Source organism: Bombus affinis, chromosome 13, assembly GCF_024516045.1.
Source record: "Bombus affinis isolate iyBomAffi1 chromosome 13, iyBomAffi1.2, whole genome shotgun sequence".
Taxonomy (NCBI): Eukaryota; Metazoa; Arthropoda; class Insecta; order Hymenoptera; family Apidae; genus Bombus; species Bombus affinis.
The window spans coordinates 4,893,343-4,916,182 of NC_066356.1; the positions used below are offsets into that span (position 1 = coordinate 4,893,343).

General features: G+C 35.5%; 1 protein-coding gene across 1 annotated transcript in view; it reads left to right on the plus strand.

Annotated features, from left to right (window-relative positions):
* The window catches only part of LOC126923506 (uncharacterized), a 28,908-nt gene extending 6,280 nt beyond the window's left edge, over positions 1-22,628 (plus strand). The window contains exons 2-4 of the mRNA XM_050737026.1: positions 11,039-11,135; positions 12,715-13,030; positions 14,857-22,628. Of these exons, the coding sequence (XP_050592983.1) occupies positions 11,039-11,135; positions 12,715-13,030; positions 14,857-15,296 (853 nt within the window). The 3' untranslated portion in view covers positions 15,297-22,628. The remainder of the gene's footprint in view (positions 1-11,038; positions 11,136-12,714; positions 13,031-14,856) is intronic.
* The last annotated feature ends 212 nt before the right edge of the window (positions 22,629-22,840 follow it).

Below are 22,840 nucleotides of genomic sequence, written 5' to 3' on the forward strand. Positions count from 1 at the left end.
TTCGTTTCTCTGCACGCCCCCTTTGACCAATCGTTCGCTCGTTTTCCTTTTCATTTTTTCTTCTTTTTTTTAACAACCTATACACACCTGGGAAAACTTACCCGTGCCAGTTAAACGAGCGATTACGATAAATTGAATTGTTGGCTTCGGGGAAACGCGTCTTCTTTGTGCCTGAAAGGGGATGAAAAGTCCAAGAACGGTATTTCTCGGTACTTCGCTATTTATCATAGCTAAATAAATCTGTGATTTTCTCTTTATAATGTTTTCATAAAGAAATATTTTTAATACGGTGAAAGAAATCTAAGGGGACGTTAACCCTCTGTAAACAAATTGGATCGTTGATGATCCAAGAAATTTTATCCTTGGATCTTTTGTTCCGGGTTTTCAAATTTATTTACTGTAGCACAGACATTTATAAGCATCCCAGAATTTTATCAGACTTCTGGAGAGTCTGGAGTAATAGGAAAATTAGCTTTGCACCCAGTTTGTCTATGAAGTATGGAAAATTATGTTTGCCTGCGAAGAGTATATATGAACAAAGAGGTCTTCGGTATCTCTAAACATGTTATAGATTTCAGTCACTTCTTTTTATTTAGCAAAAACCTATAGAAATCTTTCAAAACAACCACCATATAATTAATAAGCGTTGAGAATTTCTCGTGACAAAATTTCCTATAAAAATAATTTCATCTAGAAGAAACGTCTCACTTGGGGATTGCGATTCTTAAATTTACAAGTCGAGTTCTATGCCTTTATTCCACGCTAAGGAAACGAATGATTACGATAAATTTAATTGTTGACTTCAGAGAAATACATCTGATCGTATCTAGAAGAGCTGAAACAAGGAATCCATTGAGCATACATATTCCAACGGAAGTCAATGGATGGATACAGTGGTAGATGAATTTACTGGACCATTTATTGTTACTTTTATTTAATACATGTAAGAGAATAATTTTCAGTGTGGTTTTTCTTATTGATAGTTAACTGGAAATTTGCAACTTCGCGATCGATGTGGAAGTGGAGAGGCTTTGCTTGCAGTCCTCTTCTAGCTGAAAGGCGGAGGGGAATGGTACCGTTGTTTTCATTGCTGGCAAAGCTTGTTTACGTCAAGGCTACTTTTCTACGGCGTCCACCGATGCCTTGTCATCGTTACGCGATGTATCTGACTTCCTCGAATCATGTTCAGTGAGCGAAACATGGTAAACGAATTGTGCATCAGTGGGAATTGCTCTGGGAGATGGGATATTTTGGAAGAAGTGCAACTTATAGTGTCTCGTTAATTGGCTTATTAATTGGCTTACTTCAGGGTTACTTATAGTGGTTCACGAAAGTATGTGAACACTCACCATAGTGAACTTGAATACTTAACATAGAGACTCGTTCGATATTCTTGAAATACTAAATTTGAAAGAATTTGAAGTATTACGTAGTTGATATACGTAATTGATATATTATATCTAAAACTTGCTGTATATCTAGCGATCGAATTTTCAAGTTTCTTAAATACTTCTCCTTTATTGAATTACTTAACATATTTGTAGACACATGCCCAAAATTTGGAGACTTTTACTCATTCAATAGTTCTAACTAGTCTAATATGTTAGTCCTAGTTAATGTGAAGTCATAGTTTCAATTTAGTATTTCATTATTCTAAATTACTTGATATATCTAAAATATAAGTCGTCGATAATAATTGAATATTTCTAGGTTCTAACTTTCTTTAACATCTCACCGTTGTAAATATCCTACAATACGTTTAGTGTACCTGAAATTAGAGCCTTAATAATCAAATACATATTTTCATTATGCAATCTTCAGTACTCGTTGTATCAAATTGCTTCATCTTTATTCAAACTCGCTTCATATTGTTTATTATACTTTTAGACTCAATAATGCCGCATGTAAGCCTAACACCGGGTCCACAAGTTTTTCAAACGTTCCCTCCTATGTGTCCTAGCGATTATTTCTCTTTTCATCGTTTGTTTTTCTAACGCTGTAAGGAACAGTTGCGTAATACCACGTGTGCTTCATGGCAAAGAGCCCCAACGATGCAGGTCACAGACGGTTGTATTTTCAAAGTCGGCTTTCTCTTCATTGATACTCTTTTCTTTTGTATCAGCCGAGAGTCGCATAGAAGTATACCGCCAAGTAGCTTCTTAAGAAGATAAACTTACAAGGATTGCGGACACGACTCGCCCGTGTCACTCGCGAACTGAATACCAACTCGAGGTGCTTGAATTTTCCTAGCTCTTTTACATTCGGTTAAAGATTACCGAGAACAGTTTTTAAAGTTATTCTATGCGCCGCTGGATGATCAGGTGGATGAAGTGAAAGTTTAGGGAAATACGTTTTCCTTGAGCTGTACGACAGTATTACAGGTGTTACGACAGTAATAGTTTGGTTTAGATTATTTTTAAGTAATACGACAATATTACGAGTATTACTATAATAATAGTCTGGTTTACGTTAGTCTATCTCTTTCGCTATTACAGGTGACTATTCTCGTTAAACGTCAAAATTATCGTATACTAAAAAAGATAACTACATGTATCGTTCTAATTTATACCTACTATCGTTGAGTCATAGGTGATTGCAACTGTTTGAATTGAGTTATTATTGAATTAGATCCTAACCTAATTAGGTTTAACCCTTTCGGCACTAAAGGTGACTATTATCGTGAAACGTGAGTCTCATCGTACATTAAAGGTAACTATATATCTTTTTCATTTACAGTTAGCATCGTTGCTTTGTAAGTGACTATTACACTTTGACTAAGGTTATGTTATATTTAATCCTTTCTACTTGCTATTAAAGGTGACTATGTATAGTTAGAGAATAGCGAGCTCGTGGTAAACTAAAGATAACTACAACTATTCAACGAGTGTTCACTATATATTAAAGATGACTATAATCGACTAACATTGAACGCTCGTTATAACCACGTATGAATATAGTTACACAAAGTTGAACTCTTTCCATAGTAAAATATAACAGAATGATTATAAACGAAGACACTTATACGACATCTTGAAAGATAAGTTAACAACTCTGGTTGAACACAGCATAGTATGCTATTTTCTGATTTGCTTTCCTTTGTTCAATTTGCATTGTTATGCAATATGTTTACACTAACATAAAGTATAGTCTCATGACTCAGTTGTCTCGTGGACGTAGCTAAAGGATTAAAGTATTTCATTTCACTTTGTATCTTATATTTTACGTGGCAAAAATTGTTAATGACCTTCGTCGTGTAAAATAAAGAATACAGGGTAAAGTAAGATCTAAATCGAACTGCGACAGTCATCTATAAATCAAAGAGTTAAAGGGAGATACTCTAGCTTTGAATCCCATAGGATCACTGGCAAATGATGTGAGTGCCAAAACGAAGGTCTTATGTGTAAACAAATGCCATGTGCTTGTTCATTTTGGCACTCCGGTTAGCTCTATTTTGAAATTGTTCTGAAAGCTAAAACAACTTACTCCTAGCACTTACAGTGTTTACTGCTATATACCTATAAAATTTTATGGACGTAGCTGTTCCACTTATGCTTATGTATTTAATTAGATAATCCAATGCGAACAGATGATTATTATCGATATACGACTGTGTACACTATATGTCTTGCACTGGATATGCGATGGAAGAAAGAATCTTCGGAGTGAATTTTGTAGAATAAAAATAACAAGCCTCTTTGTCTCTTCAGTGGCCCTGGGAAAAATTGTTTTATGTCAAATGATTAATTCTTTTGTCCCGTTTAATTTAAAGAATAAGTCATAGAAGAAGAATTTAATTTTAAAACCAGTTCAGTCAATTTAAAACGTTAACCGAATTACTAACTTCCTGTGTTATATCATAAAAAAGAAATTTATCGAACAATTAATTTACCTTAAAAACCTATGGCAATTTAGGAGAAAAGTAACCTTTAGTTTTTTTACTTAACTCATCTAGTGTCGAAGTTACTAAAGGAAGAGACTTGGGGAAATATCTCGCTAATCGGGATAGAAAAAATTCTATTCACGGAGATTAAATTACGCATTGTAATTACAAAAGCAGGTAAAATAATCACTATAAGTATATCGACTCTTGCACCTCTGGTAATTAGAATTCTTTCTTGAAGAAGGGACAGGTGAAAAGCAACGTTCGCGAGGTTGAGAGACCGCAACTTTTTGCTACGGTCAAATTACGCTTTTCCGGTTTGCAGTTTGAAGAAACCCGAGGGCAACAGGATACTCAGGTGAAGAAGCAGGGAGAACCTTTCACGACGTGACGAGGGAAACACGCGCAGAATGATCATCGCGATCTATTCGCCTACATTTTCCTATATCATCGGGTTTTCCGTTAGGTGATACACAAGTTCGCTTCGTAGAAATATTTTCGCTGATTCATTCGTTCGTCAAAGCGATGAAAACATTGGGGTCAAACGGTTAGCGATCGAACATCGAGCTGTAGTCGATGTGGTCATTGCTGCTCGATTCCTTTTGTGCTTGTAATTCTAATAAATATCTGTTTCATCGTCTTCACGGAGTTTCTATGGTCCCGTCGATTTCGTCAATCGTGAACTATGGGAATGGGCGAGTTTCGACAGTTTAGTCACCGATTTTTGTTGTGAAGTTACGGTTGCAGTGGTTCTCAACTTTGTTTTCTCGTAAGATTCCTTACTTTATCGTGGTTTTTATTTCATCGTGTTTACGGAAACAATTTTAATCTTGTTAGAATTTTAACTGGTAGAAAATTTGGATATAAAATTTTGACAACGATAGACGTGTCGGTTATTCATTCGGAAGAACAATCGCAAGATAATCTTTGTAAAATTAAGGTGCTGCAGGTGCTCAGACCGGTTCTCCTGACATTTCTAGTCTTATCGTGATTTTTGGGAATACTTTTAAATATTTTATTGGAATCTTAGTTGGCAGATTCAAATGTACGTTTATGATATAATTCTAATTGCGAATATTTTTAATTGAGTCAATTGTACCTATGTATCTACTTGGAAGGATGATCAGTTTTCTTCCTATTTGGTGACTTTCTACAGCACCGCTGAAGTTTTCGCGTTACTCTTCTAGCGATAGTTGGGATAATAAGCGAATGATAAACGGTAATACAAGGATATACAAAAGAAATTAGACGATTTTCAGTAACGTTGCATTTGAGTTCAGTGCTTAATGGGCTAATGATAGAAGAATTCCGAAGAAGGAGCAACAAGAGAAGAGTAAGGATACACCTGATCGCGTTAAAGTTGCTTTTTAAGATCTTGTCGTGATTCATGAGTCTCCTGTCCGATTCATAGGTTTCTTTGCTCGGATATTGGTTGGGATATCAAGCGAATGACTAAGATATCTTCGCATCTTAAATATCTTACCTCTTCAGCCGTACAGTTAGTAGAGTCTTTGAGAAATTCAATTTGCCAAAAATACTCAGTTACAAAAATCTAGTGGATTCCAAAATGCGAAGTATCAAAGATGTTTAGAATTCACTTCTTCCACTACTAGATACTTTGCACAAACACCTTGAGCAATCAAAACAAACATCCGGAGCACAAGACACGGCCACGATTTTAGAAGTATCATAAATACTTGAACCTCTTGTAACTTTGCAAATTTATATAAACCTTCATCTTCGAAAATTGTCATTTAAAAAATATATCAACTAACCGTTTGCAGTTCTCATTTACAAATTACAATATCAGGAACACGAAAGACCATCTAAAGTACTTATTTAAAAATTCACTTGATCACTTGTATTATAGGTAATATCATAATATCGTAGTTTTACGTAAAATTGTATTCGGGACGATTTGGCGCTAATAATATATTAATGGACACGTTTACAGCGATGAGAAACGGTCGTGAAAACGATTGGTGTCGGGACTATTGGGCAACGAGGTGTTTCAAAACGCAGTGAAAATGACCCGCCGTGAAAGAGGAACAGTCCCGTGGATGCGCGTGCTTTCCAGGCTTGTTCTACGTTGGAATTCGCGAAATATTCCCGCGGATTACGGGTAGGTGTGCGCGCGAGGGGGGCGGAAATAAAAGAGGCGAAGGATCGTAAGGATCGTAAAAGCGAGCTGGAAAAATAAGGCTTGTAGAGTTCTCGCGAGGCACAATCCTCCTCCTCGGCGTTTTAAAGCACGGCGATTGTGTCAAGGTTGTTTTAGCGTTGCGTGGCGTTCTGTGGCGTGGCGCGCGAGAGCCTCTCAAAATGGTTGCGCGACCGACGTCCTGAAAAGGTTTCGAGCTATGTCTCAAAAGAACCGTCTACACCAAAGAAATGCTCCGTTACGACACTTTACCCGATTGTTTTCTTTCTTCGACTTTCTAGACCTGGACGATCGACAATGAATAACCATGCGAATAATCGCAATCACTTGCATGGTAATTGTAATTTCTTGCTACTTTGATATTTAGATCGTTTGATCTTTTTTATTTGATCTGTTTTCTTTTGTTTATGGTTCCTTTGCTTATTGGTAGATTGAAGATTTTTTCTGCATTTATGGGAAATTTAAAGATTCACGTATGTGTAGAGTACATATCTGTAACTTGGTACAAGTAGTGGCAATGTCAGTATTTATAAGTTGAGATATTAGCGCTTAAAGGTACCTTAAAATATTCGTGTTCAAATAGTTTGTGACGCCGTAATTTCTGCTGTTTCAAGTTTTTTTCTGATACAAAAAAGCAGAGTCGAAGCTTATACTATTTGTGTTTTTTATGTCGACTTTGAACTTTTTACAGAAAGTTTATTGGCATTGACATGTACGAATATAAATAGCCATTTCTGGATAGAATTTGAAGTTGTCTGTGTATATAATTGTTTAGGAACTCAATACCGGGTTTGATTTAATTTTGCAAACAAAAAAAAAAAAAGATATGGCATTAATTATCCTTACCATTTTGAAACTGAAGTTTTGACATTTTCTTTCTGCTGTTTGCCCGTGGTCTTCTCTATTCTATTAAAAATTATTTAATCATTATTTCGTAACAATTTTTATGACGAAGTTTTACTCCAAAGATAAAAAAACGCTGGGAACTCCAAGCATTTTAATACATCTTGAAAAATGAATAATTTCTGAATGGAATATTTTAATGAAGTAAGGTAGAGTTCTCGTCATAATTCTTACTTTGTGAGACAAATCTTTGCCTTACCTAGATCCTACATTTTAATTACGCTCATAAGAGTACTACATGTTTATCAGTTTCACTGTTGAAACAGATTCAAGTTTTTCGACATCTAATAAAATTTTGCGAAACATATAATATAAATACGTGATATCTATGACTTTTTCTGGAAATAATCGAAATACTATAATTGAAAGTGTATGCTGCATGAATACGTTTAAGAAAATTAGACTATATCTATAGGAACCCATGTAATATACAGTAATAGTTCGTAGTAACTCATATACGTTACGAGTTTGTAAGGTTTTGGAATGTACTTGGTTTATCAGCAAATTGGTTGAAGCTAATTAACAATTAAACGAATACTCGGCGTGCGGTCCTTTTAACGAAGTATTTTCATCCATGTAAAGACATGTGAAATTTCACTTTGAAATCTCGCTGAGGAACGCTCACGTTTGGTATTAATTCAACGATCGACGAGAATCAAGCGAATGGAACTCATTTTTGGGGCTTCTTTTTTCTTATACCTTCCCGCTGTCGAAGCCAGTGGAAAAGAACCAATCCAATATCTCGTTACTTTTTTCTAAGAAAATCATAGAAACTTTCTATCTTTATCAACTAGTCGATAATAAATATTTATTTATTCAAGACAAGCAACCCAATACATAATATAATAAAAATAATAGGAAGTTCGATTCAAGAAAAAAGGAAGCGGATAAAATAAATTTAATTTATAAGATTTAATAAATACCAACCAACAATAAGAATAAATAATATGGCATAATCATATATACATATCAAGGTTTATCCAATTCTTAACAGATTTCTGTTATTCCTTTCATAGTCTTTAATATCACTCAAATGCTTTTTGTTTGTAAATTTAATTTAAAGCGACCTGAAAAATACTAACCAACGTTAATAATAGATCATATTACATAATTTCACATTTAATTATGTATACATCAAGATTTATCTAATTCTTAACAGATTTCAGTTTATTCTTTTTTATTTTTTTTCTATTCTGAAATATCATTCAAATACCTTTCGTATGATTTTCAACATTTATTTCAATAAAAACTAAAATTCATCTGCTTTTTACAAGTTCTGGTCGCCGTGAATTTTGGCGAATTATCGTCAGGATATCGTGCAAGGTTTATTTTGCTCGCAAAAGAACTCATTGTATTCTTATCTTCGCTTTATTGCGAAAAGAAGGCAACAAAAGTACCAAAAAAAAGGGGGAAGAGAAAGAAAAAAGAGCCGTAGAGCAACGACAGTTGAACTCTCGTTTGAGAAATTACTTTTGGCTGCGAGACAAACTAACCGCTCTACGGTTTCCTCGGTGGTCTTTCGCCTTCTTCCACGATAATACTGTTCATTATCGTCCAAGTTTCACCGCAAACCAAAAATCCTAATCTTCAAACCGTTCTATCGCTCTTATACAGCGCGTAATTGGAAACATTCTGGGATCCTTTCTGCAACGTTCTATGAAAATAACAGCGGTCTTTTAAATTTTACTTTCGAAAAAAAGCAAGAATGTTACCTTGATGGAGAATTATTAGTTTTCTTTCATTTCATTCAGGACTCTAGCTGACAGAGGGGAAAAGAAATTAAAGTTGTGTTATTAAAAACTTGAGAAGAGATGCGTTTCTCTTATCGATCGATAAAAACACGCGCAGAATTTAAAAAAAGGATTCGATTCTGAAAGTGTTGGCTATTGGAATACTAAAGTGTTCGATTTTATTCGAAAATTCCGAGCAACGAATCTCCCAGACTTCCGGAACATCATTCACGAATAAAAACTTTATCTTCAATCCTGAATTATTAAAAATGTTAATTCCACGATAATAACTCGAACTCCCTATATTCTTATTAGTCATTGGAAAGCAACCTCAGCAGCGCAAATAAGCTAATTATCAAGAATACTACTCGTGCACAACTATACGGTTACGTACTATGAATCACATACTGTGATTTATATATCGCAAATTTATACTCGCGAATAAGTAAACAACTACGTGCGAGTAAACAAATGAGAAAATCGAGCTAAGTACATCGAACGTGATTGGGAATCAATCGAACGTATCCGTTCTACTATCGGCCACTGCAATCAACGTAATACGTTAATTACCACCTCCACGGTGCTTCACGTGCTCTCTTTCAGACAGTGAACCGCCTAGCAGCCGTAATTCAAGGAAACACGCGTCCAAGTGTCACATTATATGAATGAAATACAAACTATCCGTAACTAAGTTTAGCCGTTCAGCCAAACAGCTGATCTCAGCCGACCTCCGAAAGTACCTACAATAAAACCACGCGAGAGAGTGCTCTCCGTATCTGTCTCTGTCTCTCCCGTTGCATGGCCGTGTTCACGGATGCAGCCTCCGAAGAACAGAGAACTTGTCTCTCGGTGTCGATGACCCGAATAATGGGGACGAAGAAAGAGTTCGCTGGGAAAAAGAGGAAACGTTACCTGAACCGGGACGTTCGCCGCTAAATGAAACCAGATTCTTCAGAAAACGGCATAAAATAATATGAACAGAAAAAGTACTGCTCGGTATATTAGAATACGAATGGTGATAGGCAATGGCTGAATCAAATACTGAGACCTTAGCATTAAACATTTGGATTACTATGTATGTATAATGAGGATAGCTGGAATGAACGTAATTGGTTTTCAAATGTTTGTTACGGTATCTGTCGAATTTATAATTTATTATGAAATATTCATGGAATATAGTGGGTAGCGTTTAAATGGGAAAATTCCTTATATATTAAATTGAATTTAATTTAATTTAGTTCGTAACCGTTACTCGAAATAAAAATTTTGTAATTTCGCTTTTATCGAAATTAGGAATGTAAGAAAATATATAGATGATAGAAATAGGCGTAGAGTCAATTAGGGATTAATTTTTCCCTAAATTTTGTTGCATTGTATACGCGTTGAATCGGGGGAACACGCGTTTTCTAGTGGAAATCGTCCAACTTAAAAGCGATTTCTTGTTACGATGTTGGTATTTAAATGCATTCAAATTTATGTAATTAAACTGTTGGTAAGCGAAAATTACGTAAGTATTAAATTAAGAAACGCGAAGAGTGAAGATGGAGGTCGATGGTGGATGTGATCAGTTGCAGACGCTTGTATTCGAAACGTTTGAAGCATAGAAGTGCTTAAATTTTAATTCCAATTTTCTGGCTGAACTTTGAGTAATATATTTATTTTTCACATACACTGATACAGACACTAATATAAGTTAGCAGTACGAATATAAAAAGGGAGACAAAATTTTTGAATAATATAACGATGCCTCGATAATTTGTAAAACAAATGAGTCAAAACTTCTATAATTTGTACTTGAGACTCGTAAAAAGAATCACCTAACTTTCATAATGAGGAATCTTTCTCCTCAAATTAAAAAATGATTTATTTAATATTTCAAGAATATATGAAGTTCACTAAAGGACATTATTAAGAAATGGAAATCAAAATTATTAAAGTCTGTAAAATTCCATAGTGATTCTGAAAAAAAAAAGGAAACAAAAATTATCAGTTGAATTAAAGAGGGATTAAATGGATTAAAAGAGAATGATAGGTTGGAATAAAATTGGAAGGTTTTAGAGAATAGAGAAAATATAGAAATAAAGTAGAAAGATGTTTGATGGAATATCGGAAAATCCGACGTGGAGAACGTGTCCTCGATTTGGCTCGTATTCCATCGCCGATGTCTGCCAGACCACGTGAGCGTCAGTAGGTGGAAAACCGCTTCTTGCGGCTGCATTTTTAATCAGTATTCCACGATTTCTATGTTCCATGATACTGCTGGTTACGTAATCGTTCCCCTGTAACCGTGATCTTGCATACCCTGACGTTCCATTCACGACTGTCTTCGCTTACTGACCATCCGGTGACGTTTTCTGTTTGCAGGTATCAGAATGAGCTTCCAAAGAAGATCAAGTCACGCGGTAAGGACGCGCATCTCAATCACGAAGAGCTCGTGCAAACGATGAAATGGAAGCAAATAGTGAGTCGATATTTTTGTTCGATACTATCCTTTGTTATATTTTGGTTTTCTAACTCTCTATAACTCAATTCTTTTGTTCAAAGTTAATACCAGAACTCAGTCTTTCGTTAATCACTTAGTTCGATTGTGTATTCTTTGCTTTTTTAACTTATCTTCTCTTATAGAATCATTGCCTTGAAACACACTGTATAAAGTATTAAAGAATCGAATTATTCAAGAACTTTCTACTGCTTTACAGTAGTTTAACATTGGATGTTAACCCTCTTATTATACTAGCGAGTATATGCTTTGAAAAATGTATAGAATTTAAGATTTGAAATTTTATTTAATTATAGCTCTAACAGTCTAAGCAAGTCTAAAATTAATTGCTCGCGATAAAATATTTAAAGTTACAAGATATTCAATCTGCGATAAAACGGATTAGATTTGAATGTAATTGATTTTGTCTGACAATGGACTAAAAGATTCATCATTCAGGTTACGTGGAGTTATACAGGGTTGAATGTAATTACAAGAAGAGGAATTAGCTCTTCTAAATGATTAAATTAAAATTGACACTCTGAAATAGTCAAACCTCAATGTAAATATGCTTTTCCAACTGTAAATAAGTTGTTCGATTACGCAACTTGTTAAAGATAGTGGTGTACACCAAGTTCATGATTCTTCGCTAAAATGCGAATTAGACTCGTGGATAGCTTGTAGACTCAATCGAAGTTTTACAAGTTTCAAAGTTCATTTGAACAGTATATATGTCGCGCACAACACGAAGATTCCAAATGGGTTTTAATCGCGGCACACGTTTCACTTTGATTATAAATTTTAGTATTCCGACGAAAATAATTTACTGAAAATACAAAAAGAAAAAGGAGATTGGTAATACAAAAACATATATACGAAGGATTAAATTTCTTCTTTTTTTTCGATGTCTCTTCGAAATTTAATCCAACTGTGAACAGCTTAATTCCGATAACAAGATTCGACTTGTATTTCCATACTGTCATTTTAACTTTCTTTCGGGAAATATATATTTCGTACATACATATCAACTTGTTAACTCTTAATCGAAAATTTTTTAATCAGAAACTTCTACAGCCATGGAATTAAAAATGAATAAAGACAGATAAATTTTCATTAGATCGATTTTAGTCCTTGTAAATGTACGTACGAATGTAATGTAATCTTTAGTAGAAACGAAGCGATATGTAGAAGAATAGAAGATTTTCAAATGTCGACACTATCACGCGCAAAAGATTGACAATTAAAACATTTCCTATAAGTAGCAAGTTAAAAGCTACTAATTAAAATTCAAAAACTAATTCTATAATTTATCGAACGCAACTTGGAAATTTCGACTTATGGTGTACGTGTACTTACTACCTTGAAAAAGTATTTCTAAAACCTGTGTATCACCACCATATGCGATAGTAGTATACGTCATAATTTATTTCATGCGCGCTGAAAGAGTCGACGAAACAGGAAACGAATACAAGAAGTAACGTTCACGTGGCTTTCGAGTCATTAGTCTAGCAAATCGTGATGTTTCCTTTAAACGTTGGATCTTTTTTTTTATTATTTGCAGCGTGGGAAGTTCTATCCTCAACTATCATATTTAGTAAAAGTGAACACACCTCGTGCTGTGATGGCGGAAACGAAGAAGGCGTTCAAAAAGCTTCCAAACCTTGAACAGGCGATTACTGCCCTCTCGAATTTGAAAGGAGTAGGCACCACGATGGCGTCGGCCCTATTGGCAGCAGCATCACCGGAGAATGCACCCTTTATGGCGGACGAATGTCTGATGGCAATACCGGAAATCGAGGGCATCGATTATACCACTAAGGAGTACCTCAACTTTGTTCAGCACATTCAAAATACCGTCGAGAGGCTGAACAAACAAAGTGAGTGTCTCTGTTAATATACGTTTAACTCACTTATCGTCGATTAATTATCGAACGCAGTATGCTTAGTTAAATTTAAAAAAAGGGAAAAAGAGAAGAGCGATACGTGGAGCAAATATCGAATTGTTCAACAAGTTTTCTCACGATCTTTCGTATCGGAATTAACAGAAATATAAATGTAATCGAAACGTCCAATTCATAATTCTTTACACGAACTTTATGCATGCACTCGAGATTTTCTCGAGATTTAAATGATTTTTGATAAAGGCTTATTTTTTCATGCATCCCTCGTTTTGATTTATTTGAAAGAAGCTTTATATCTTAGTCGTCGATAATTCTAGATTCAGGACAATTTGAAAACAAGTTTCACAAATATTTGTAAAACTATTTTATCACTTTAGTATGTAGCTATATGTACATATTGATTATTCATTTCTAAACATATTTCTTTTTCTTCTAAGAACTTTGTGTTTGTCATGATGAAATTACTATATTGGAAGAAAAATAAACAATTTTTACTATTAAAATGTATATATTGGTTTATGTGTGTAGTTGAGATTAGTTAAGTTATTTGATTTCAATTAAATCGAAATGACTAGCAACAGAATCCAACTAAAAGTACTAAAAGTACTCTTTAGAATTTCTAATTTTCTGTTCATTATCCCGCCGACTGGCAGTTGCTTTAATTCGAAATACATAATTCGAAGCTAGTTTATCTTTGATTTGTACGAACAAAAATGAATAATTTATTTTGTATGAACGGAAACTTGTACTAATCACATGGAACTTCGTTTATCCGAACTCCTTATTGAACCGATTAAGTCCACTTATCTTAACACGAATTCTTATTATTTAGACAATAAAACATAAGTAACGAGGAATCGATGAAGTATTATATGAATTGTTTGATCCCCAGTGGATTCATATAGATATAGTTCTCCACTCGAAACGACTTGAATTCGCATAATTCGACTAATCTGAATTTACTTGATCCCCTATCATGATTATATCAAGATCTCACTATCACTCTTGTTTCCCAATTAAATCAAATTGTATAACATCACTGTATCGATTAAATATGTAACTCGAAACGAAACATTAAGATAATATTTCGACGATCAGACTGCGGATATTTATGAAAATTTATATTTTTATAAACAGAATCTAAGAAACAGAATCTAAATCGGTATTGACTTCACCTTTTGTATATTATAACAAGTACAGTAGTATCTCGTTTGTTTGAACGATACTTTCGTTAATATCCGACTAAATAAACTCCTGCCGATTCAATCCGTTTATCTGAATGTCAACTCTTAGTATGTGAAGGAAAAATCATAGGTAGTGAAGAAACTAAATAGATATTAATTACATAAACTATCTGTCTTCCGACAAGTTTGTATAAACGGATTTCTATTGTACTTTATTTTGGATATTTTATGTTTCCGTATATTATCGTGGCTACAAAAAGTATTAGCATAGTAATTTATCTTTAATAGCGTTTGTAGACTATTTAATTAGGCCTAAACATACTAAATTTTATTTAATAATACCTTCAATAATATACCCTATAATATAACTTATTATCAAGTATTATTACCTTCATACAACTACAAAGGTTCCATCCTACGAAAATGGAATGCAAAATTTGATACAAAGAAATACTTCATTGGAAAATATGGTCATGCGCCAGTACTTTTCCTAGTCACTGCATGTACGTTTCTTCATTGAAAATTCCCATAAATGCATAAAGGTCCGCAGTCTCGACGATTCTTATCGCCTAACGATTAAATATTTAACAGACGTTTGGTTCTTTTTTTTCATTGCAGCGTCGAACGGCAAAACCTGGAGTCCCCACAGGGTGGAACTCGCCCTGTGGACCCACTACGTGGCGTCCGAGTTGAAGCCAGAGCTGTTGGACGGCATTCCAGGCTCCACAGAGAACGGGAACTCTCATCCGCCCAGCAACGGCGAGGCGACAGAACCGTCGGACGACAGCAATCAGGAAGTGGCAGTGAACGGTAAGGAACTAGGCAGTATTGATCCGGCGGCCATCGACGAGAACAGCATGACCACGTCCTTCACCGAAGACTCGATGGATAAACCCGCTACGCCGATTACAGCGGCCGTCGCCAGCGAAGACACGAATGATTCACTCGCCACGAACGACAACGACGACAGCAACAACACGCCTCGACCGACAGACAGCGAGGACACCGAAGACTCGCAGGACGTACAGGAGCCGCCCACCAAGAAAAGTAAGAAGTGACCCACCGCCAGTCAGGGAGCCACGAATACGAGCAACAACGTCAGCACCCTCGTGTCGGCCGCCAATCTAACGCTGATCGCAGCGAGGCGCTTCTAAAAACCGTCAGGGTCACCGATCAGGGTCGCGGATAGTAGACCTGTAGCCTACCATCGCACCATCACGATCGTTTTGATGATTCTCCTTCGCTCCTGCTCTCTCTTTCTCTCTCTCTCTCTATCTCTCTCTCTCTCTCTCTCTCTCATTCCTCTTTATCCATTTTCTTCCTCTTTAACTCTCTAACTATGTACCTTGCCCATTTCTTTTTTTATTTTTCTTTACCTTCTTTCCATTCCTTTTTCCTCGCCGTGAATTATTTATCCTAGATTCATTAAATTCGTAAGGTTCCCCTTTTTATCTCCTCGTTCCTTCTCTTCACTACATCCAGTATCTTTGGTCTTGTTTCGCCTTCTTTTTGCTATTGTTTGTAGAAATATATCACGAGACCTCGTTGTAAAATAGTGTTACTGCATATATGATGGAAAGTGGAAGTTGTGTATAAGCATCTTGCTGGTCTTTAGATATCAATCGCGCTAGATCGGAGGCAGAAAGAAGAGGTAAAAAGCTCGATATTTCGAAGATTTCCTTCTTCATTCTCATCGTTTTTCTTTATATTTTAGTGACTTCCTCTCTGTTCTTTTTCGCGTCCGTTTTATCATATCGACCGATTCTGAACAGGTTCTTTGGGATGATCGTACGATTAGCGTTATTCGCGGCATTTCACGTAACTTTTATACCATGTGATAATAGTGATAGCTACTTTCTTTCGACTCTACGCGAAGGAAACCTCGAGATGACGGAGCTTTCTTCCTTCTTCTGCTGCGCGTCGTAGTTTTTAGGGACTCTGAATATTTCTCTTTTTTCTTTCTTTTTTCATGGAGAACGAAACGAAGTAATTCCACGCGGTTACTGCCTTTTGAACAAATACACGCTCCCCCTCCCCCCGTTTCCGCTTGTTGCGCGATAGCAAAACGACGTAGCGTTTAATTCAAGAGCCAAGACATCATTCCTTTTTATCATGATTTGTATCGGCGTTTTTGAAGGCCACCGAATTACAAAGGGCGATACGAAACGGCGTTGACGCATGTTTTTATCTTCTCCTTTGTTTTTTTTGTCAAAAAAATGAGAAAATGTAAAAAAAAGGAAAAAATCGAAAAAAAAAAATACCGTGAATGAGGTGTGCATAGCGAATGGAAAATACAGAAGCGAAGGGAAAGAGAGAGTGGGAGAGAAAGGATGAACGAGAACGTATAAAACCGGGTGTGAGAGAGATATCGAGTAACTGATTCCGTGACCAGCAAAAAAGAAAGAAACAAAATAATAATAATAATAATGATAAATGAGAAAAATGGCGGTACTACACACACCGATCACAATGATAATATTACTATTAATAATAATAATTATTATTATTATAATTATAATACCGAATCATTACCATAATTTATATATCTAAACAAGAAAAAAAACTGCATGTCAGAATGATGCATGGATCAAACCAAATACCTTGTAAGTAAAAAGATACTTTAGAAACAAATAAAAATAACGCTTTTTTGAGTCCACCAAGAAAAACAAATACGAGAACGAATGGGCGGTCGGACCTGCACATACATACACATAACTACACACTGATTCGCGCGCGCAAAACCGTACACGAATACCTGTATAGAATGCGGCCATGATAGTAAGTTCGAAGACTAATAGAATGAAGGGACAAAGACACCACACGTATACCACATCAAGGTTTTCATGTACAGGGATTTAACTAGTATTTTTGCATTATTAAGGATTATTAATTATCCGAGGGAAGACGGAGCCGCGATGACGAATGCGAACCGAGGAAGAAGGGGTGAATGACGACGATGACGGTTATTGGACGGTTGACAGACGAACAATATATATCAATAACAAACCTAAGACAGGAAAAAGAAACGATTAGGCAAGATAATAAAAGTATAATGACGAACTTAGGAGGAACTGAGGAGAGAGTGAAAGTGTTTAAGAGCGAGTGCAAGATTGTGAGAGTGATAGCGAGAGAGGAACAGAAAAATAAAGTAAACCACTATAGCTTGATCAAGAACGTTCATTCAAATTTTATACATATATATATATATAATATGCATATATTGTATAATGTATATATATATATTGTATATATATTATATAATATATATTTGTAATTTAGAACAGCGTGGTCAGGCTACTTTAGATACTGACCCTATTATTAAACGATACACACGCCATTGTGGCAGCTATGCACTTGTTTGGCTGCACTAGAATAAAGAAAAAAAAAAGGAGAAATGGAGGAAGAGAAGCAACTGACGCAAGGGACACACCGAGAGTGAGAAATCCACCCCTTCGCGCGAACAGTTCGAATTTCTGCTGTATTATCGATGATTATTATTATTATTATTCCTGGTGAATATTTACCTTAGTACGAAGCACGTTAAGACGGGTGTTCCATACGAAGCAAATCGGTATGACAAATCGTTGCGGCAAATCCGGCTTGATGCGACGCGGAGTAAAAAATGTCACTCTCGACGTGTCAGCATCGTTAGTAGTGGCACGGGGACGATTTTTACATCGTGACGCGATCTTACGAACTAATTCGTCGGCTGACATGCAGTGAATTTCTGCGAATGAACGCGACGGTAAATGAGAAACAAAGAGGGACACGGATGAATAGGAAGCAAAGAAAGAAAGAATGCAGCAAGTATGAATCTACTTTAACGAAGAGAGAAAAACCGTAGTGATCCGTTCTATTTATTTAGCGCCTAATTTATTTCATATCGATCGTTTCGTTGGCAAGGAAAGAAGATATATAAAAATAATATGATGATATATTTATATATATATGAATACATAGACACGTATGCGTGAGAGAAGCCCCCCCTCCCCCCGCTCCCCTCCTAAGTATTTCGGAATTAGAAGAAAAGGAAAAGCTGGGGGAATACAGAAAAAATGTATGAGCGTATATTTTTTTGCCCTTTTTTTCTCTTGCGATAATTAGAAAGTAACTCTTAAGTAGTGATTAAATTGACGGTGATGACTATAAGATTGCTATAATATACATATTTGTGAAGTACGAAATGGCGATTGATTATAATACTATGATGATGATGATGCTGATGATGCTGTTGATGCTGATGATGATGATGACGATAAGGATGATGATGATAATGATGATGGTGATGATGATGACGATGAAGAAGACAGTTATGGTTATGATTATAATTACGATCATTATTATATTATTGCTGCTATTATTGCTATTACGAATGACTGCGAGCACAGTTTTTATTATCTTATAAACGTAAACGGATTAATGTAGCGGAGTTGTTTGCTTTTTTTTTCTTTCTTTTTTTTTTCTAAACGCCTGATAAATTATTATTCTCGCACGTAATTATACGAGACATTCCACACTGATTTCTTCTTGTTCTGTGTTGTTTCTCTCTTTTTATCATCGCTATTTTTTCTATTTCTCTCATTCTTTCTTCTTCTCTCTTCTCGTTTGTTCTCTTTTACGTCGGGAACGAAAGAACATGGAATAACCGAGAGAGAATCGCGGAAGTAAAAACACTTATGAACCGATACACTGTGAAGAAACGATGATCTCGCGACAAAGTTCCGCGTCCCACGCAACACTACCAACGACATCGTCATTCCGTCAAAGCACTATTTCTGCTTCTCACGTGTACCACGCGTGCTATAAAAACTTTCTCTCTCTTTCTCTCTCTCTCTCTCTCTCTCTCTCTCTCTCTCACTTTCCTCCCGATTTATCGATTTTATAGACTCGAATCTAGAAAGACCCACGATATCTTATCTTTGTCTCTGCTTTAATCCTTAACAGAGCGTAGATCTTTTTAAAGAAGATCGATTTCTTCACGATTGCGTGCGGTACCGCGAATTTCGATAGACGAATGAACGATGGAAGCTGGCCTGACCCAGGGATAAGTCGCGTGATCGATGAGGGGACTCGCCGAGAAGGGTCAGATCCTTCCAAGAGGGAATTAAGTACATCGTCCTCTTGTGTCGCTTTCCTCTTGGATCTTCCTGGAGCCACGAGAAAAATTATTCACGAGTGAAACAAAGAAGATATTTGCTGAAATTTATCGTTCATTTCTCGAGGGGCTGAAAAGGGACAGTAAGGATTGAAGATTTGCAGGATCGTTTTCACGAGACCAAGGTTCATGACTTGGAATAACCCGATCGATTTTTATGCTTTGTGATTGTTGGATGGAGTTAAATCGAATTTGGTAGTCAATGGTAACTCAAATCATATTTGTCATGTGTTATCGTGTTTGTATTGATAATATTGACTTTGGAATATTATAACGATTCAACGATCCTTCGGTCTCCGCAAATTAAGATTCGTTTATATAGAAGAGCTGAGCTTGGAACGATTACTATACTACTTGAGATACTATCGTACTTAAATGATTGTCATCGATGGTTCAGCAAATGCTTGCCAAACATTCGTTAACAATTTTTAATGGCTTTTATTTAGCTTGCTTTCCTGTCTATTTGACTGTCTTGGTGGAATTTTGTAAGCAACATTTCATCCACTTGCTGAATTTTTAAAGAAAAATAAAAAAGAATATACATAAATTTTAAAAATTAAGAAAATCATTTTTATTTAAAAATGTACTAAAAAGAAGGAGATAATTTTCTGAACCAAGTACCGTTAAGTATTTGAATGTAATAATAGTATACAGGGAAATCTGTATATGTCGAGCACACGTGGTAATCATATGATAGGATATTACTCAATTGTTGAACTCATATTACTAAAAATAAGTACCTGGCGGACTCATTATGCATTTACGATACATCCTCCATTTGGCTAATTTTGGCATCCTCTTTTGTTCTCTTGAATGAATTTTTTCGATAAAGAAATTCCTAATGAAAACAAGGAAGGAAATTCTCTATCGATTACAAGTTATAAGTGAAAGAATATTTTACTCAAATCATGAATCCAAGATTTATCTCATCAATTACAGAGTCTTTGAAAGTGTTAAAATTGTGAAAACTTTGGAACTGAATTAATATGATCCTACCATGTTTCTATTTTTAGTAATATGAGTTCAACAATTGAGCGATACAGATAATATATACAGGTTTTCCCGTATAGTATTATTACATTCAACGATACCTGGTTAAGAAAATTATTTTTTTCTTTTTAGTGGATTTTAAAATAAAAATCATTTCCCTTTCAATTTTTCAAATTTATGTATCTTTTTTACGATAAACTGCCTTTCAACTAATTCCGTCTTCGTTCAAGGGTTCTTACTATTTAAGGCGGGTAAAGTATTTTTTATTTCTATATTTTTGGGCTCGTTAGTTTAGAAAGGGATTTGGCTTACAATTCCTTTCATTTGTCCTTCAATATTTGTCGTATTTGCTTTAATATCTCTCCTTAGTTAACTAATCGCTCATGTACTTAATCTAATCTACTCTATTTCTACTTTATTATTACTGAACTCTATCTTTGGTTCTGTTTGTCTGGCGAGCGAAATATCGATACTTATTTTTACCACTGGCTCAAGTTTATTTAATAAGATATCAAGTGGATATCTTGGCAGTTCGAGGCATTTGGAAAATTTTGCATTGTGATTTTTAACAATTGTTCTTAAAGAAGAGAGTCTTCTCTTTTCTTATTACACTTCTATAATGCAATTGCCACTGCACGTAAATTTTTAACCAAAGATGTAGAGGATTATATCGACACTCGCACACTCAGGATTTTCGCCGTAAATGACTGATGTAACGAAACACTTGTCTCAAGATTCGACAGCGTGATCCTTTCAAGCTCAACAGATGTATAAATCAACGTTCGATCGTTAAGCAAGATCATTCAAGGAATTTGAAAAAGACCTTCCTTGCCAGTGCACCTCGAGCAATGAAAAAGAAGATGATACAGCGACACGTTGTACTGTTTTCAATAATTTAAACGCGACTTTTCGCAAATCGATTAACATCTTTTGACGAGAACAAAACTAGCGGCGGCGAAAACGAACCACGATCTTTGCTGATCGATCGACGTCGAGGTTCGCGTATCTCAGGTTTCACAAGAGGTTCAAAATCCGGTGATCAATTCGATCACCTTAACAAACTGCCATTTAACGTTACTAATTAAGCGATCGTAATAAATCGACGGACACGCCATGTGCTATTATTCTCTGTATCGTGTCTAAAATCGCGTATATTCAGACTTGCAGACGTTGTCTGTAGATGTGTGTCTTCCCACAAGATTACTGGATGTCTGATCTCACGTATTTTTCGGAGTTCTGGATAAAAGACGTGGACACGCAAAGTATTGTAATATACGACACACGATATAACAAATCGCGAAAAGTGTACACATATTGACTTCTATAGGAAGATCACAGGGGAAAATTATGATAAGTCATGTTTCTATCTTTTTTTCTCCTTTTCTTTGCAAAGGAGCAATTTTCACTTACTTTATCTTGCGTCTTTTCAGGCTAGATTATTTATTTAAAATATATATTTACGAACATCTCAAACGAGAAAAATAATGTATACATATGTGACGATTGTATCTTTGTATCTTTTGCAATCATACTTGAATTAAAGAGAAACTAAACGTACACATATGTACCAGCATTCCTCGAGAGGGTAACATTCAATACACGCCAATCCCGAAACTGTCTTTTTATTTAGCTTTCAAAATTGAATAGGAATTTTCATCATTCTTTTGAAATATTCTTCCATTGTCACGACATCAGTTACTCTCTTAGGTCGTTGTATACAAAATGTCCTGTATTTATTACACATTTTTACAAGTTCTATATATTTTATAGAAATTTGTATGCGGACACACGTCTGCAGACAATGTCTGTAACTCTATAAACGCCGTAACATTCTTTTTCGCGAGTCAAAAAATCGCCAACAGACGAAAAAGGAGAGAAATAAGAAAAAAAGAAGAAAATCACATTTTGCCTTGCCTTCGACAAGCACCAGTTGATCTTTAGCGATCGTTCGTGATGTCCATTTACCAATTTTTCTCGCGTCTCTTTTGAGAGAACAAGAAATGAAAAAAAAAAAAAGAAAAAACGAAGGCCGCGCGACACTTTTCGAATTTCAACCCCTTCACTACCATCGCTCCAAACTCCGGTGCCCGATGAGTTTCGACTACATTTGTATAGTGCGCTTCTGCGACCGATCACGATTTTTGTTTCCTTTTAAAGTTAGAGTAACGTGTAATTCTTGGATTAATTGTAAAGTAACGTGATGTCATTACGAAGTACGAGGTTAAATAAATTATTTGAAAACGTTTCTTGTTGGTGTTTCTGCTTAACCAGAAACTGGACACACTGTGTGAGTGAAAACATCGTACATTTTTTCTCAGACGTTTTAAAGTATCGTATAAAGTTAATGGAAAATTTATCAAGTCTTTTAAGAATTTCAAGAAATGAAACAAAGACGAAAGACGGCAACTATGTACTTATAATGGTAACATAGTGTGAAGCTTTAATTCTGGATATTTA